Here is a 16,017-nt window from a genome sequence, read left to right on the forward strand (position 1 = left end):
TCTGGGGGTGTGTATGCTCTGTCCCATGGCACTGTCAGAGACCTTCCCCAGCGAAGCATGGCACATGTCCCCTGTTACCATGTGTGTCTTCCTTTCCTAGGAGCCAGAATGCAAATTTCCAGAACCCCCGTTGCGAGAATACCCCGCTCATTGGCCGGGAGTCCCCACCTCCCTCAGTAAGTCTCTCTTTACTGCTCCTCTCTGCTTCAGCAACTTTGGGGAACACATGTTTACCACTCCTGTATACTCTCAAGGGAGCTGATTGTGCAGCCAAACACAGGATCTGGCCCATAAATGGCAGCAGTTTGAGTAGACGAGCCATGTCTCACCTGCCATGGAGAACAAAACCCTGCCGTGCTACTTTGGACATTGCACGTAAAAAGAATACAGTTCAAATCCTATGGGCCCAGTCCTATCACCACTGAAGTTTGCATGAGTATCCTGGTGGGTGACTTCAGCAGGATGATTCACTTGCATGCAGTGTACTTGCTATCTATCTGTGGCATTGGTTCCTCAAGTTTAAAAGAAGCCTGGTAAAACAGTAAATGCAGAGTTATCGCTGAACCTCTCTCCTTAATCTGCCCTAAAGAGATGGTAGGATGAAACCTGTATTATTTTTCTTTTTGTTGAGATTTTTTGTTTTTTTTTAAATCTTTCTTTCACAAGTGTTTTACTTTCTTTGGAATCTATTTTTTGTATTTAATTTCCTATAAAGGAAAAAAAAAAAAAAAGAAACTTTCATGGAAGGTTTTGGTATTTGGAATGGCCTGAAAGCCATTTCTGTAAGCTGGATAAAGCATGGGCTTGCCTTCATGTCTGTGTAAACACTAGATGAATCTTGCCCTCCTTCACTGGATCCTGTAAGCCTTACCAGAACTTGGAGGACATGCCATTGCAGTGTTCACTGACTTGGTGTGATTACAGAGGATGAGTAGTAGCATGCTTAATAATCAACCAGTCTCCAGGTATACGTAAAGAAAACACACTCTGTGGTGCATGGTTCAAATTCATGGGAAGGGGAGGAAGATGAAGTTGAAGGAGGAGGGAGTAGGAATTGTGGTGGAAAAGAGGACATCACATTCATGTTTTCACTCCAAAAGGACCGCTTCGTCTTGCTGTAAGAGAAAGTGAAAAGTGGAGAGTTGATACTGTTTCTGTGCTTGGCCAGACCTCTTTCAACCTTCACAAAGCATTTCTCCTGATCCCTGGTGGTACTCTGATCACAAGCTGTCTTATCTGCTTTCAGCAGCGAGATGGTCCTCAGGAGAAGAGCCAATATGCTGCACACACAGTGCAGTATGGCAAATGCTTTACTGCTGGTGTTCCCTGTTGTAGGAAGGGCACTGCCCCTCTAGTACTGCCAAGGCATATGTTCATTCAATGTCTGTAGACCCTTACCCTACAGCTCTTCTGCTTCAGAGAAAGCACTCTTTTCCACAGGGGCTTTAGTTGTGCAACAAGTTCCCTGGTTCTTCAGTGACTGTTTGTGTTAATACTCTGAGGGGCGATTTGAGTCCTGGTGCCTTAGGCTGGTTTCTGAGAGTAGATAAAGATGATACTTGGCAGCCAACAATATGGGCTATAGGGAGGTGCAGGAGCTGGGGGAGGAGGAGAGCGCGGTGCTGCACCTATAGACAAGAGAAGCTCTCCCTAGATGAGGCAAGGAGGTAGCTAAAGGATTAATGTGTTTTCTGCAGGGATGTAGTAGACAGGCAGTGGGGAGAAGAAAAATACTGTCTGCTCTCATGGCAGCAGGGAAGGGGGCATTTCTGGGATCTTTGTATTTGCAGCTCTCTGTAGCAGGTGGCTGAGACCATACCAAGGCAGAAGAAATTGTAGCTTTTCATAGCAAACCGTCTGTGGGAAGAGTGAGATGAAAAGGGAATACCAGTGCACGTGTCCCTGCCTCTTTTTGAGAGGGACAAGAAGGGGGATAACCATCCAGATATGTTCTGTCCAGTGTGTGGAAAGAGCTGCTATATTCCATTTAGCTTTCTGTGAACAGATGGTGAAAACTAAGATGTGATGATCCTGCTGCATTGTTTGTCCGTTACTTTCTCCTGGCTTTTTGTTTGTTTGGTTTGTTTTTTTCCCTTCTCTCATTCCTTCTGTTTTCTCCTTCTTGCCACAGGGCTATTCCCTTAGGGTTGTAGAGCCCACCTTGTCGCTGACACTCACCACAGCGTTTCACTTGCTTGCACTGTGTTTTTCATGCACGTTGAGGCTGCACTCTCTTTTTCTCTCTTTCTTGCGTCATCACAGTTGTATTTGGCTGCCATGGACAGTAGCAGCCATATGAGCTGGCAGCTTAAGCCCTCGGACAGTGCACGGACATACTGGTAACAGCGCCCGCAAATGGAACAGGTACTGGAAAAAAGGTCCTTCTTGCTCAACCCCTACTCCACTCCCAACCACTCCCTTCATCCCTGCACTGTTTATCCCGGACCAGTGCCTTTTATTTCTTCACATTCCTTCCCTCTGCACCTCCCACCCCATTCCCTCCCGCTAAGGGTGAAATTAAAACCAGTTTTTGCTCTGGTGCAGACTCAAGGAGCAGTATCAACGTTGGGAAGGCTTCTGGTGCACGTTGTGAGGGCTGTAGGCACCCATGCCTCATAATAGCTAACTCACAGCAGCTTCAACTCAAGAGTCCACACTCAAGAACAGCTTGAACCCTTAATACAGAGTGCTACTCAAATGTAGAACTAACCTTGCACTTCAAATGCAGAACAGAAGTTCTCCCATCACAAGAAGGCATTTTCTAGTAGAGAACCGTTATAGTAGCTTTCCATTTGGGACTGGTTTTCTTAATTCAGCTTGTGTCTTCCCTTGAGCCCCACTGCTGTTCTGTTTTGCCTTGATTGGTCATAACAGCATGTGCCTGAAACAGGTATGTGCCACAAGCTTTTAGCCTCTCAGTAGGGTTTTTAATTAGCTAAAAGATCCTAGCTGGTAATGGTAGCCTGTCCTGAAGAATTACTTCAGTGCCTGTTAGATCTGTGTGCAGCTTCTCCTTTTATCCTTGCATTTAAAGTCAGGAAGGAGCAAGTTTAAAAAAGAGCTTCCCTAAGGCTCCAGACACAAGCACTAAGATCTGTTTCATTCTGCTTCGAAACCTTTTACTGTTTTTTGTTCTCTGTGTGTCCATATCATCCCATCCATGTCCCACAGGCTCTGTGGACAGGGCCCCCCTAGTACCATTTCACTGTCTGAATTCCTAATGGGCTGTAGTTGCTGATGTTGTCCAAGATAGCAAATGTTTCCTCCCTTGCAGTTGTCCATGACAAAGCCACGTGCCTACAGAAAGAGTAGACGGGTCTGCATTAGGCTTTGTAGTTTTTGAGCTTGGTTGAATACAGGGTGTAATTAGAGCTACCAGGCAGCTTACCTGTGCATGAAGGACAGTGCTTCTTCAAGGGAGCTGCAGTCACACAGTAACTGGAAGGTGTTGGTTCCAGCTGGAACAGAATTGCTTTTGGCTCATGCAATCAGTGACCCCTATCTTACATTCTGTTCCTGGAAATATATGTCCATGAAGCTGCTGTTCCTTCCTTTCTGCCATTCCTGGTGGGACTTCTGTCAGCCTTACATTGGATTGCTTTCCATCATGTTGCTGCTTGGTCTGCATTCTTGCTGCCTCTTGCTGTTTGTCTGCCTGCCTTGTGACATGCTGGGAAGTGTCCTTGATGCCCTCTGCCATGGTGCATGAATGCAAACAAACTTGTCCTGAAGCATGGTGCTAGCACCCTTGAAAGGGTCACAACTTCCTTCAGTCTTAAGTCTTGAAAAGACTGCTCTTGGGCATCAGCTCATGGTGGTGTTTTCTGCTTTTTGGTTCCTGCAGGTGGTATTGTAGTGATGCTAGATGGGTCTATCCCATGAAATAAAGGATTGCTTGGAGTGGGGAGCATTCTGGTGTCCTCATTCTGGACTAAATCTCCTCTGGGCTGAAACATCACCTGATCTCATTCTGCACTGTCTTCTATTTATCTAAGGTCACACCCAGAGTTTAATGTGGCTGTCTGCAGGGCTAAGAAAAAAACATTGCATTCTTTCCAAGACTTTAAAAACAAACAAAGCAAACAGAAGCTCTGTTCTTTTTAACTTGGAAAACTTCAGTCCCTTTGAATTGAGAACCCGCTGGCTGGAATTGCCTGTTTCCCTGCATCTTGTACCTCCCATACATGATACCAAACCCTCTGTGTTTACTGTGCTCTATTTAAGGGGTAGATCAACTTTTAAGAACTTGAATCCAGAAGCTTTGGTCTTTATTGAATTACCTGAGTAGCTCTGGCAGGAAATCAAAGTCAGGGTAGCTGAAGAGAGTATGTGTGGGTTTTTTAACCACAAATAGTAAATGGTTTATACTCTCAGTCATGGTTTCATATGGTAAGTGACCTTCCAGCATAGCTTGCTTAGCTATGAAGTACGCATGGGCTGCACAGGTCACAGGAGTTGGTAGAATTTATGATCTCTAAAATTAACTGATTATACCCATTAATTTTATTTGCAACTAAAGATTCCTTTGTACACAGGCTGTATGTGTTAAGTACCCAACTAGTGTTTGCTGGCAAACCATACCTGTGAAAGTTTATACCCTCAACAAGGCTGAATGTGAAGGAGAGACTGTTTTTCTTTGGACTAATGCAAAAATAAAGCTGTGTGCAATCAGCTGTGTTTGTCCTAGCTGACTGGTAAGTGGCTGGGAGGTGTGCTGTGTTCAATAGCACAAGCCACCAGCAGAAATGGTAACAAGAAGCCTTTTTAGGTACGCTTTTTAAGGTAGCTGGCAGTGTGGTGAAGCTATGGGTTGAAACTTGTCCTCTGTGCTGTTTTTGAAAGGGTCAATGAGGGTGTATAGGCACATGGGTACTTCCAGCAAGAGTACTGGAAGAATGACTGCATTGTGTATGTTCTTTAACCTTCTATGAAAGCTCCTCTTTAAAGGAAACTAAATGCAACTGTACACCTTACATCTGTGTCAGACACTGTATCCAGGTTACCTCAGAGTAGAGTCAATGGCCTCCTTAGCTCTGAACTGTGCTCAGGCTGTTAAGTCTTTAGAATTACTTTATAAAGGAGCTAAAGACTTATTTTAACTACCAGTAATACAGTTTGGTTTCTTATCAGTGTGACTGGCAAGTGTCTGCTGATACGTCTTCATCTGCTGCTCTGTCCAGATGTTGGAATCTGTGTATTCCACAGCATTTTTCCTCTGCTTCCCGGGAGAGGAAGCACTGAAGGACTTGGATGAGGAACTACTGTCAACAGCATGTGGAGCAGAGCACTCATACATGGGGTCTAATGCAGTGACTGAAGATCCAGTGCATGCTGATAGAGCTGGGCTGGTCGTGAGAGGTGGCCAGTGAAGTGTTAGCTCTCTGCTCCCAGGTTTCAATGGTACTTACCATGGTCACTAAAAATACACTTTAACAGAAGGAGTAACTGGTTCAAATGGTAATGGGAAAAGGTACAAAGGAGCAAAAATCCTGAGTTAAGGAGAGAACATCAGCCCTAACTCTGACTACTCTGAGTCTTGATTTGTTCCTTGTGGTGGATTGCAGGTAGGTTTGAATGTAAAATGCCCTCTGCTTGACTGTCCAAATCTCATGTTCCTGATTACTTTGTTTTAGTGACACTTAAAGAACTGTGGGCTGTTTTCTTGGTGGAGGAAGGAGTGAACTCTTTACAACTCCTTCCTCCATGAGGTGTACTTTGTACATCCTTGAAACACAGTTCCTCAAGTGACCCTTATTGATTTTAATGCTCTAAAGAAAGCTGATGTTGCATGTTGTGTGCTGAGCCTATATGACTTGTCCAGGAAGATGCACGATCACCTTCCATGATCTGAGATTTATTTTTTTTCCTAAATACCTTTTCCAAAACCTTAGCACCTGGAATTCTCTGTTCATACTCATCTCCTATCCCATGTCACCATAGAGAATACAAATGGAAAATGAGCTCACTCAGTTTTCTTTCCAAGACCCTCTTAGCATGATGTTTAGCTGGTAATTTCAGCACTGCTCTACCTGAAGCATGCCTTACTTGTTCTATGAGAAAGTTCCTTGACTTCTAAGCCTCTCTGAGCCCGTTGGGTTAGTCTCATATGTTTTAATAACAGCCTTACCTTTATTTCTGAACCAGAAATCACATTTAATAAACTGTACAGCATATATAGTCCTTAAACTGGCTCAGCTTGGAATTTTCTACCTTTTGCCTTCTCGCTGACAAAAAAAAGTACATCTTAAACCCAGAAAGAACAGATGTACCCTTTGTCTTCTAAATATAGATGCCGTTTCTGGGCCAGAGTTTCATATTAAGATCTCTGTTCTGCAGAAAGTTTTTCCAATTATGGAAGACGCTGAAAGATGAATGTGCAAATAAAGCCGCAGGTGTCTTCATCTTATGCTGATGGGGTCAGCTCTGCCAAAGGAGCAGTTTCTTGCTTCTATTGTGCAGAGATTCAGCCTGGGTCAGCCTTTGAAAGAAAACTGATAAAATGCTGTTAATACTCTGAAAATGCCTTTGGACCGCTGAGCTTTTGAGAGCTTAAAGATGCCTCATAATGTTCTTTCCCAGTGGGCAAGATAAATCATAACTCCTGGTGTGGAACTGCCTTTCAGTTGTCTCTTTACCCGCTTAACCGGCTGTTTTATGTGGTTCAGTTTTAAAGGTGATAAAAAGTCAGGATGCTGAAGGGCACTCTTGGGAAGTAAGATGTGGGCATTGTAGAATTATTCAAGCTCCACTGGGTATAAAAAGAGGAATAAAATATCTGTCCTCATTGCTTGGTTATTAGTATCATGGTAGCAGAATCCCAGAAGCAGTAATGTGGTCACGATGAAGGCATTGAACGCACTGGCATAAAGAGGCAAAGTCTTTTGTTCTTACTGCTGGGTGGTATTTACATGCCTTTTTTAGCTCATTATTCAGAGCTGAATGACATACGTTACCTCAGGAGCTTCTGGGAGCTCTTTTGGATTACTTTTCTTAGAATAAAAATGAAAATAAGAATAAAACACCCCTTATACCCCCCAAACAAATCAACCTTTCATCTTGCTGGCCTTCTCTTCTCACCCCCGGTCTGTAGTCATGTCCATCAGTGAATGGTATGCAGGTTGGATCCCAAGTCACAATGGATTATTACCCATCTGATGACTGTTAGCTAATATCATCTTGTTTGATGGCAGCCTGTTTCCAGCCTGGCAGGGTCTGTTCTTTCTTGGGCATAAATTGTTCAGAGATTCATTCTTCCACACTTTTCTTTTAAACTGCCCATCTGTGGTCTTCTGATGACCTCATTGCTATAAAATGCAATGTGAAAAGGCAGTTGCACACTCAGTTTCTTTTCAACCTCCTTTTGTGGCATGGTTGAAAGCAAGAACATGATTAAGAGAGGATGAAGGTGTGAGGTGGGTTTTTACGTCTACATCATTTCCATTTCCCTCTCTTCTCCTTAGCAAAGTATGGCATATTTCAACTCAATAGCTATTGGATTTCCTTCTGTGTAGAGGGCTTGGGTAAAACAAGCCCATCTGCTCTGACCTAGCAGCAGGCTGACAGTGTGTTACTCAGAGTGGACTTGTGAAACTTTCCTTGTTATGCTCCTTGGTATGCTTGCTGTAAATACAGACCTTTTAATGCAGGGAGGTGGTCGTAACCTGTGGTTCTGTGCTTACATTAAGTCATTCTGACTTACTTTTCTGTTCTGTTTTGTTTCTTTTTGTCTTGTCTTCCTCCAGTACACCTCCAGCATGAGAGCCAAATACCTCGCCACCAACCAACCTCGTCCAGATGCTGGCAGTGTGCATTAAAATGAAAAAGCAAAAGCAAAAACAAAACCCACACGTGCAGTCAGACTAAACAATGTGCCAACTGCTGTGCCCCTGTGCTGTCCTCGTAGAACAATCCTGCTGTTCTGCCCAAAATCCAGTGCAGCTCCTCCTGTCTCTCCAGTCCAGACCACCCCTCCAACCTGGTACCTGTCCACTGGAGTGGAAGCTCCTTTTGAATTTAAGCCTTCACCTTGTTGTACCTGCCTGATGTGCAAGAGAGCAAGCACGTGCAGGCAAGCCACTGAGAGCCCCCAGGCAAGAAACTGGGTCCACCACTGATTAGAGTAGCCTATCTGAAAGAGTTGGTGAATATCTTCTGTTCCCCCTTTATTTTGCTCCCCTTCTGTTCCCCAGAGGGGCTCAGTGAAAGATGGTCGTGATCTTCACTTCTGCAGTGGCATCAGCAGTCTGTCATACACTGAAGAAGCCTGTGACTAGCATACAGCGAGGGAATGCTGAGTCAATGCACAATGCAGCATTGTGGTGGGAGTCCTTGGTCTAGTACCCGGTGTGAGGGAGGAGGGAAACTCCTGCCTTATGGTGTTACTGCATATCCACTGTTGTTTGGGAGTCTGGGGCTCTTCCAGAGCAACCCAGTCCTCTGCCCTGGTTAACTTTAAAAAGAAACATTAAGAAAATGCCTTTTTCATTCCCACTGTATCTGGCTTGTGAATTCTTGAGGAGGAGCAAGGGGTCCCAGCACCAGTGAACTACCCTGTCCATTGCTCTGAACCTGACCTCTCTGCTCCATCAGGGAAGCCCAGGTATTTGCAGGTGGCATTCTGGGTGCTGCCTTTCTGAGGCCGCCACACAGATCAAACAGGAGCCAGCCACCCTCTTGGTGCCAAATTTTTCCAGGAAAAGACTTGTAAGACTTTATGGGGAATATTTTTGCACTGAAGAGTTTCAGCTCTCTGATGCTAGATCTTACGGGACAGCCAGCTTGCAAAAGCGAGAGAGGCTGGAAGCAGCAATGGATTCATAGCAAATGCAAGCTCTCCCTGCAGCAGTAACCTGTGAACTCTGCTGGACTTTCTATTTTCTTAAGAAAAAAAAACAATTAAAAATCATGATTTACAGCACAGAGTTGCTGAACTGGCATTGAAGGAGGTTTTTGGAGCCTCAGTCCTAACAAAGTCACACCGTTGTCAGTATATCTTCTGTGTTCCAGGGTCAGAAACCCGAATGACATCTGGAGAACATCGTGGCAGTCAGAACAAGTTATTTTATTTCATTTCATTTTGTTTCTCAAGGCACATTGCTGACCACTATCTGACCGTCTTAAGGCACATGTAGGGCATTTTTCCTAGACGTGAGGCTTGCAAAGGGGCAGTTGGGGTGCCTGGAAGAGGGCAACATTCTCCATTGGTGCTGTACTTCCCACTGAAGAGCAGGGCTCCAAAGGGCACTGACAGCTTCCTACTGGAAGAGGAGACTGCCTCTTGGGAGGTGCTGTGGAGTACTGCCCTTTCAGTAAGGTAGTGACGATGTTCCTTTTTACCTCTGAGCATGGGCATCTTAGTGTAGCTGCTGAGCATTGCATTAAAGAATTGGCAGAGGAAATAAAGTGGGAAATGTCTCTCAAACTGGAGTTGAGCCATTGGCAGAGGCAGTTGGTCTCCACCTCAGTGATGTTCAGACTCTGTGTCTGTTTAGCCCATGTTTCTGCTCTGTGAGGGACAGAATCTACCAATCTGCCTTTACTCAAGTCAGTTGCCTTCTTGCAGTGAGTAGGAATTGCTCCTAGCAGGTAGCTAATGCAGATGATGGATTCTGCTGTAGAATGGTACCAGTTCTGTGGAAGAGCAAGCTTTGAGACTCTTACTTAGATATAAACCACTAATAGACTGCAAAAGCTGTTACCATGCAATGGAGTGAGGGAAACAGGAAAGAGGTACCACCATGCAGACAGGAATAGAAGGTTTTGGAGAAGACTTCACCCTAACACTCTGGAAACAGAATTTTCTTGCTCAGGACTGAGTATGCCCTTTCAGACATGGGCTTCACACTGAAACATACCTCTGTGTTATCAAACAACAAGGGCAGGGAAATGTAGTCACAAGTGGTATGGAGAGACACTGTGGCTCATGAGCACCATTTCCACCCTGTCTAAAAGCCTACCAGAAGAGCTGGTGTGCAAGCATGTGGTGTGGTCAGCTTTGCAGGGCTCAAAGCGCACAACTGCTATGTGGGGGGAGCTGAACATTCCCCTTGCTTTGAAGAAAGAAGCAAGAGCCATATAATCCTTATCAAGACTGAGCTGTTCTGCCATCATCTCTCTTTGCAAGGATGTGTTCGGATCACTACTTGCACTGTCAGTTCTAGGGGAGCTGCCCTAAAATCTGTGGCCCTATCCTGCTCATTGAAGGCAAGTGTTTTGAAGGCTGGAGGGTGTGGGGAACCCTGTGTAAACAAGTGCTTCTGTATATTGAATTTTCTGTATACAGAATGCATCCTGAACATGCGTGTGACTGCACTTTGGGTTGGATCTAAATTGCCATGCTGGTATTGTCTGTGCCAGCAGGGCTACCAAGGGAGCGAGCCTATGCCTTTGTGTTTGCAGCATCTAATGGAGGAGCCACCTCGACTTGCTTCCTTCCAAGGTTTGGCATAGCCACTTGTAACACCCAGAACAACTTGTGACGAAGTCTGGGGCTTGCAGCAAGGCACAGATGTGGAGATACGTGCTCTGTGACTTCAAAACATAACTGGAAAGAATGTTCCGGAAATAACATTTTGCTCTCTAGAGGCCAGCATAACGTGACTGCAGTGTGAGCTGTGTACCTTTGTCCAGCCAGCACTTCCTTTACTTGACATGGATATTGCACTTTTGTAAAGCATCCTGGAACTCTGCTGCCCCGCTGCATGCTGTGCAGAGCGCTGGATAGGAAACACAGACAAATGGGTTTCTTTTGGGTTTATTATTATTACTACTTTTATTTTTTCTTCTCTTTTTTTTTTGTTTTTACTGGAACCTTGAGCAACAGTGTGGCATTCCTGCGGGCTGGTCTGAACGGATCTGCTGAAGAACAGATGGCCTTTGCCTATTCTTATGGCTGCGACACAGTCGGTCTCATCCATATGGTCACATCCTGTCTGAGGAGCAGACTTTCCAAAGCCAAGGTCTCCCAGGCTCTGTGCCTCCCTCTCGGGTGAACAGCAGGTGCTATCTGGCGAAGACTCATCTGTTCTAGATGGCATTCATGGTTGAGGGAGTCCAAACTCTTCAAGCTGTAGGAGGTAAAGCTGTAGAGACTCCTCTCTCTTCCATTGTGTCTCTCTTGGTTTTAATGTGACAAAACACCAAGGCCATATCACTTGGTGTATCCCAGCTGACCTTATTGGAACATTACTCTTAATGTTACTGGTTGCTGTCAAAAGGGTCCAGAATTCAGGGGAGATGAGATTGGCTTCTGGACACTTCACTGACTGCAACGTGGAAGGCAGCTTGTCCGGTTGAAGGTGACTCCATCGGTGAAGACACTTCATGTTACTTTTTCAGAAGCACAAATGTGGCCATTGGCTTGTCTGGTTGGCTTGGTTTATTTCCACTGCATCATCATGTGTGAATGACGCTTTCTTTTGGAACTGAGAACTCTTCCAAGCACACAAACATCTCCACAATGTGAAATGTAAATAGCATGTTGGACTCTCATGTCCAGTGTTCAAGACTGCATTGTAATTGTAAAGGAAATCGAATCAAGACTTGGCTGTGAATTTCTTGTGCTGTCTTGGGAATATAACTGTAGTGTTTGTATCCTGTATGTATTATTAAACTGAGTTCATTTTATGTGCTGATAAAAGGGTTCAAGCTAAGGTTTTTAGCGTGCATCCATGTACCCAAATGTGAAGGATGGAGTGCTCCCTTCCCCTCCTGTCCTTTTTCAGTTTTCTCCATTTGATAGCTGTTAATTTTCCGTGTACAGTCATCTCAGCCAAGATGCAAGGGTGTTCATTTGAGTGCTTTGATGGGGACACAGTGCATGGGGTTTTAAGTGATCCTAAGTTAGGATTTCCAGAGCTGTTCCTTGAAAATACATGAAAAAGTTTGGCCTTCCTGAGAGTAAACCCATTTCTCGGGGGGGCTGCGTAGCCATTACTCACAAGAGCTTAGGGTGCTGCAGGGTGATAGCAGACAGGAGAGGGTGGATAAACCCTTGCTTCACCCCTGGTCCCACCTTTTCCTTCCAGCAGCAACTGAAATACCATGCTGAGCCCTTTGAAGAAGAGAGGTGTCTTGGCTTGTTGCTTGTAGCCACCCAACCTGATTCAGGAGTAGATGAGGTGGGAGCTAGGGAGAGGAGCTGGCTTTGAAGTACTTCCTATCTGGGGACCAAGGAGAAGCCAAGGACTTTCCCCAGCTCAACAAGTCTGTGTTAGTGTAATGCAGTGAATATCTCTGGGTAGGAGGGGAAAAGCCCTCCAGGGAGTAGATCTAATGGCTTGAGAGAGCAGACCTGACCAGACTTCATTTGTACCTTTAAAACCAGGTGGCTTCTTTCATCGCAGCCTGCTCCCCTCTTCTAGATACTGTCGTGTGCATGCTATGGATGGCTTCCCCAGGAGGCCTGGAAGTGTGGGATGTTTCGGTAGCAGTTCCTAGGTGGCTAGCAAGTGATCTGTGCTTTTTTGGGGGGGATCTCCTGATGGTGTTTCCCAGCTGGGAGAGAAAAGGGATGGGTTACTGGTGGCCTGGAGCACCCGGGTGTTCACCCAGCCCCTGCAGCTGCATGCATGAACAAAGTGGAACATAAATTGATGTACAACCAGAACGTTCAAAACACTCCTTTCCTAAAGAGGATAGATAACTGTAGCATGAAGCTCTTAGGTGCTCTGCATATTTGATACCACATTGCTCCTCACTATGCAATTCCCGACTCCTTCCTTCCTGTTCCTCCTCTGATCTCACACCAAGACTTCTCCAGGGGCCTCTCTCCAGGAGGCCCCTCAAGTCCCAGAAAAGCTTCATTCCCTTCATTGTCCTCTGCATCGGGTCCAGCTGCCCAGCATCACGTCGTGTGCCTCAGGTCCCTTGGTAACGGGAGGCCCCATGAGTTCTATTCACATCATTCAGAGGGAAGTTTATTTTCTTGGACACTGTGCACAGAAACCTACTGGTGAACATGTACCTGGCCTTTTTGTAACTCTTCTGTTTGTTCTTCTTAACCATAATGGTTGTATATCATACCACTTTATATACATATAATATATATAAATATATATAATTTTTTTTAAGACTTTGGACCTGCTAGTTCCTTTCAAGTGTTCCTGCACTTACCCAAAACGTTTTTAAATTGTGAGGATTAAAGAGGATTGAGCCCATTTTCTTTTTTGTATCTTTACTTTGAATTCTGTAGTTCTCTTGATTGTAATGTAGCTATTTTTTACTGTAACTTTTTGGTTTGCAAATACTAAACAACAAAACCTAAATGTAATTTCTGTGGTTTCTATTCAGCTTGGGTTTCATGTTTTAAAAATAAACGATTTAAAACCACTGTTCCTATTGATTGACTCTTATTTTCTCTCCCTTTTTTATTCATGGGTTATTATATCCTGACTGTTTTCTGTTCATAAACCTGCCTGAATGTTGTTACCTTCCGTATACTGGGGAAGAGCCAGGAAGAGAAGATGAGACCCCACGTGGAGCGCTGTGTGCAGTTCTGGGGTCCTCAACATAAAAAGGACATGGAACTGTTGGAGCAAGTCCAGAGGAGGCCACGAGGATGATCAGGGGACTGGAGCACCTCCTGTATGAAGACAGGCTGAGAAAGTTGGGGCTGTTCAGCCTGGAGAAGAGAAGGCTGCGTGGAGACCTCATAGCAGCCTTTCAGTATCTGAAGGGGGCCTATAGGGATGCTGGGGAGGGACTCTTCATTAGGGACTGTAGTGATGGGACAAGGGGTAAGGGGATAAAACTGAAACAGGGTGTCCTGGGTTCAGCAGTAGCAGTCATTTTTCCCCTTCTTGGTAGCTGGTGCAGTGCTGTGTTTTGACTTTCAGCTCGGGAACAGAGCTGATAACAAGCGATGTTTTGGTTTGGCCAAGGACTTTGTGAGCCTCATGCTCTGCCAGGGAGGAGGGGAAGCCAGGAGGAAGCAGAGACAGGACACCTGACCCAAACTGACCAAAGAGGTATTCCATACCACAGCACGTCATGCCCAGGAGGTAACTGGGAGTTAGCCGGAAGGGCTGGGACGGCAGGGTTGGAGGAGGTATCGGTCGGAGCTTGGTCGGGCTGGGGGGGGCGAGTTATCGGTCGGCTGGTGGTGAGATGATGTATTCTCTTCCCTTGTTATTTCCTTTATCATTATTATCACTGGTGGTAGCAGTAGTGATTTGTGTTATACCTTAGTTACTAAACTGTTCTTATCTCAACCCGTGGGAGTTGCATTCTTTTCGATTCTCCTCTCCGTCCCTCCGAGAGCAGGGGGAGGGCAAGAAAGGGGGGGGAAGTGAGCGAACGAATTACCTGACTGGGTTTAAACCACGACACAGGGGAAGTTTAGATTGGATATAAGGAGGAAGTTCTTTACTGTGAGGGTGGTGAGGCCCTGGAATGGGTTGCCCAGGGAGGTTGTGAATGCTCCATCCCTGGCAGTGTTCAAGGCCAGGTTGGACAGAGCCTTGGGTGCCATGGTTTAGTGTGAGGTGTCCCTGCCCATGCAGGGGGTTGGAACTGGATGATCTTAAGGTCCTTTCCAACCATTCTGTGATTCTATGATAAAAGAATCATGCAGTCTAATAGCTACTAGAGGGTGGAAGGAATAAAAGTATATCTTTATATACGTATATACGTATGTATGTCCCTACTACAAAAATCAAACAGTAGTGTCAGTCCTGCGCTGTGAGATGAAGTGTGTGCACTGGTATTAGCAGGGCTGCTTTGTTATTTGCTTCTAGGTCTCAGCCTTATCTTGTTGCTGTTAGAAATCCCAGACTTGGGGATTTCTAATCCACTCTGAAACCTGGACTGTTAAAATGGAATTGGACAGCTTCAGCAGAACCTCTGAAGAGAAATGATCGATGCAGATGTGCCCACCGGGGGGAAGCTGCGCTAATCATGCTTCAGAAACGCTGTGGATTGTATCCCCCTTGAGTGGTCTGTGCTGGGGGCCTGGCAGGCTGAGGATCATAGAATGATGGAATGCCATGGGAGTTACAGCTCCGGCTCAGCCGCTGCGGAAGCATCCCCCTTCCAGCTGATGAGATGTACGTACGTGCCTTTGGTAGGAGGCAGGGGAGCTGGCGCAGCTCAGCGCGGGCTCCTCTTTTTCGTCTCAGCCCCAGGCTATCGTGGGTTTCTTTTTAGTTCTTCATTTGTACTGTTCTCTGATCGCAGGCCCGCTCTGCCGCACCGCTATCAAGTGGTGAACTAAAGCCCCTACCTGCCTGTAAATCTTACCTTCTCTTGATCTGTTTTCTGCCTGATCACACCAGTCAAATCAAAGGATTGCTCTCCTGCCTCCATTGTGCTGTTCTTGCCCCTCTGCTCAGCCCATCTCTTACCAGTTGTGTGTCTTTGGGAAGCTCCTCATCACCAAACAGCACCTCCTGCCTCTGTGCCTGAAGTAGAGCTCTAGGATAAAGGCTGGGGGGGGAGCAGAGGGTATTTTGGGGCGAAGAGGAAACAACTGTGGTGCGAGTGGGCATGGAAAAGCCTCTGGGCAGATTTGGGTTGCAGGAGATGGCTCCAGCAGTGCTGGTAGCTGTAGATCCATTAAAACAGAAAGCTCCCAAACTACCCAGTGATGCTGTCCTTAAGGCCCACGCTCATGGCCCTGGATGTCACTACTAAGTGGCAGAGCCAGTCTGAAGGCTGCTGAGAGGGGACCACATCCTGCATGCCTGGACCTGAGCTGGGCTCCGGGGTACCCTTGGTGCCGCTGGTGCCAGGGGATTGTACATGCACAAGTATGGCCTGTTTCCTTGGAAAGCCGGAGTGGTCTAGGCAATGATTTAACTCTGTTGATGCTGTGTGTTTTTTAAGTGCTTTGTGCATTTGTATGGCTGAAACTCACACCCATCAGTAAACCACAGAGGGCTTCCTGCTCTGCCTTTCACACTCATGAATAATAGAGTCATTGAATGGCTTGGGTTGGAAATGACCTTAAGGTTGCAACCCCCCTGCCATGGGCAGGGACACCACCGTCTCCACAGACACCGGTTTTCCTCCCTTCAGTAA

The 16,017-nt window shown here is 45.9% G+C and overlaps 1 protein-coding gene across 4 annotated transcripts in view; it reads left to right on the top strand.

Moving 5' to 3' along the window:
* Positions 1 to 13,328, top strand: part of TTYH3 (tweety family member 3) — a 78,518-nt gene extending 65,190 nt beyond the window's left edge. Inside the window, exons 13-16 of one of the 4 annotated variants that reach the window (XR_009963815.1) lie at positions 101 to 176; positions 2,263 to 2,364; positions 7,743 to 11,075; positions 11,217 to 13,328. Coding sequence is in view for 3 of the 4 variants with exons in the window: in XM_062613596.1 (XP_062469580.1) it covers positions 101 to 176; positions 2,263 to 2,343 (157 nt within the window). In the remaining variant the exon portion in view is untranslated. Of the gene's footprint in view, positions 1 to 100; positions 177 to 2,262; positions 2,365 to 7,742 lie in introns of all 4 variants that reach the window. The other 3 variants (XM_062613596.1, XM_062613597.1, XM_062613598.1) reach the window with 3 other exon arrangements.
* The last annotated feature ends 2,689 nt before the right edge of the window (positions 13,329 to 16,017 follow it).

This window comes from Pezoporus occidentalis, unplaced genomic scaffold (genome assembly GCF_034315485.1).
Source record: "Pezoporus occidentalis ecotype Australia unplaced genomic scaffold, CSIRO_AGI_Poc_V1 ctg169, whole genome shotgun sequence".
Taxonomy (NCBI): Eukaryota; Metazoa; Chordata; class Aves; order Psittaciformes; family Psittacidae; genus Pezoporus; species Pezoporus occidentalis.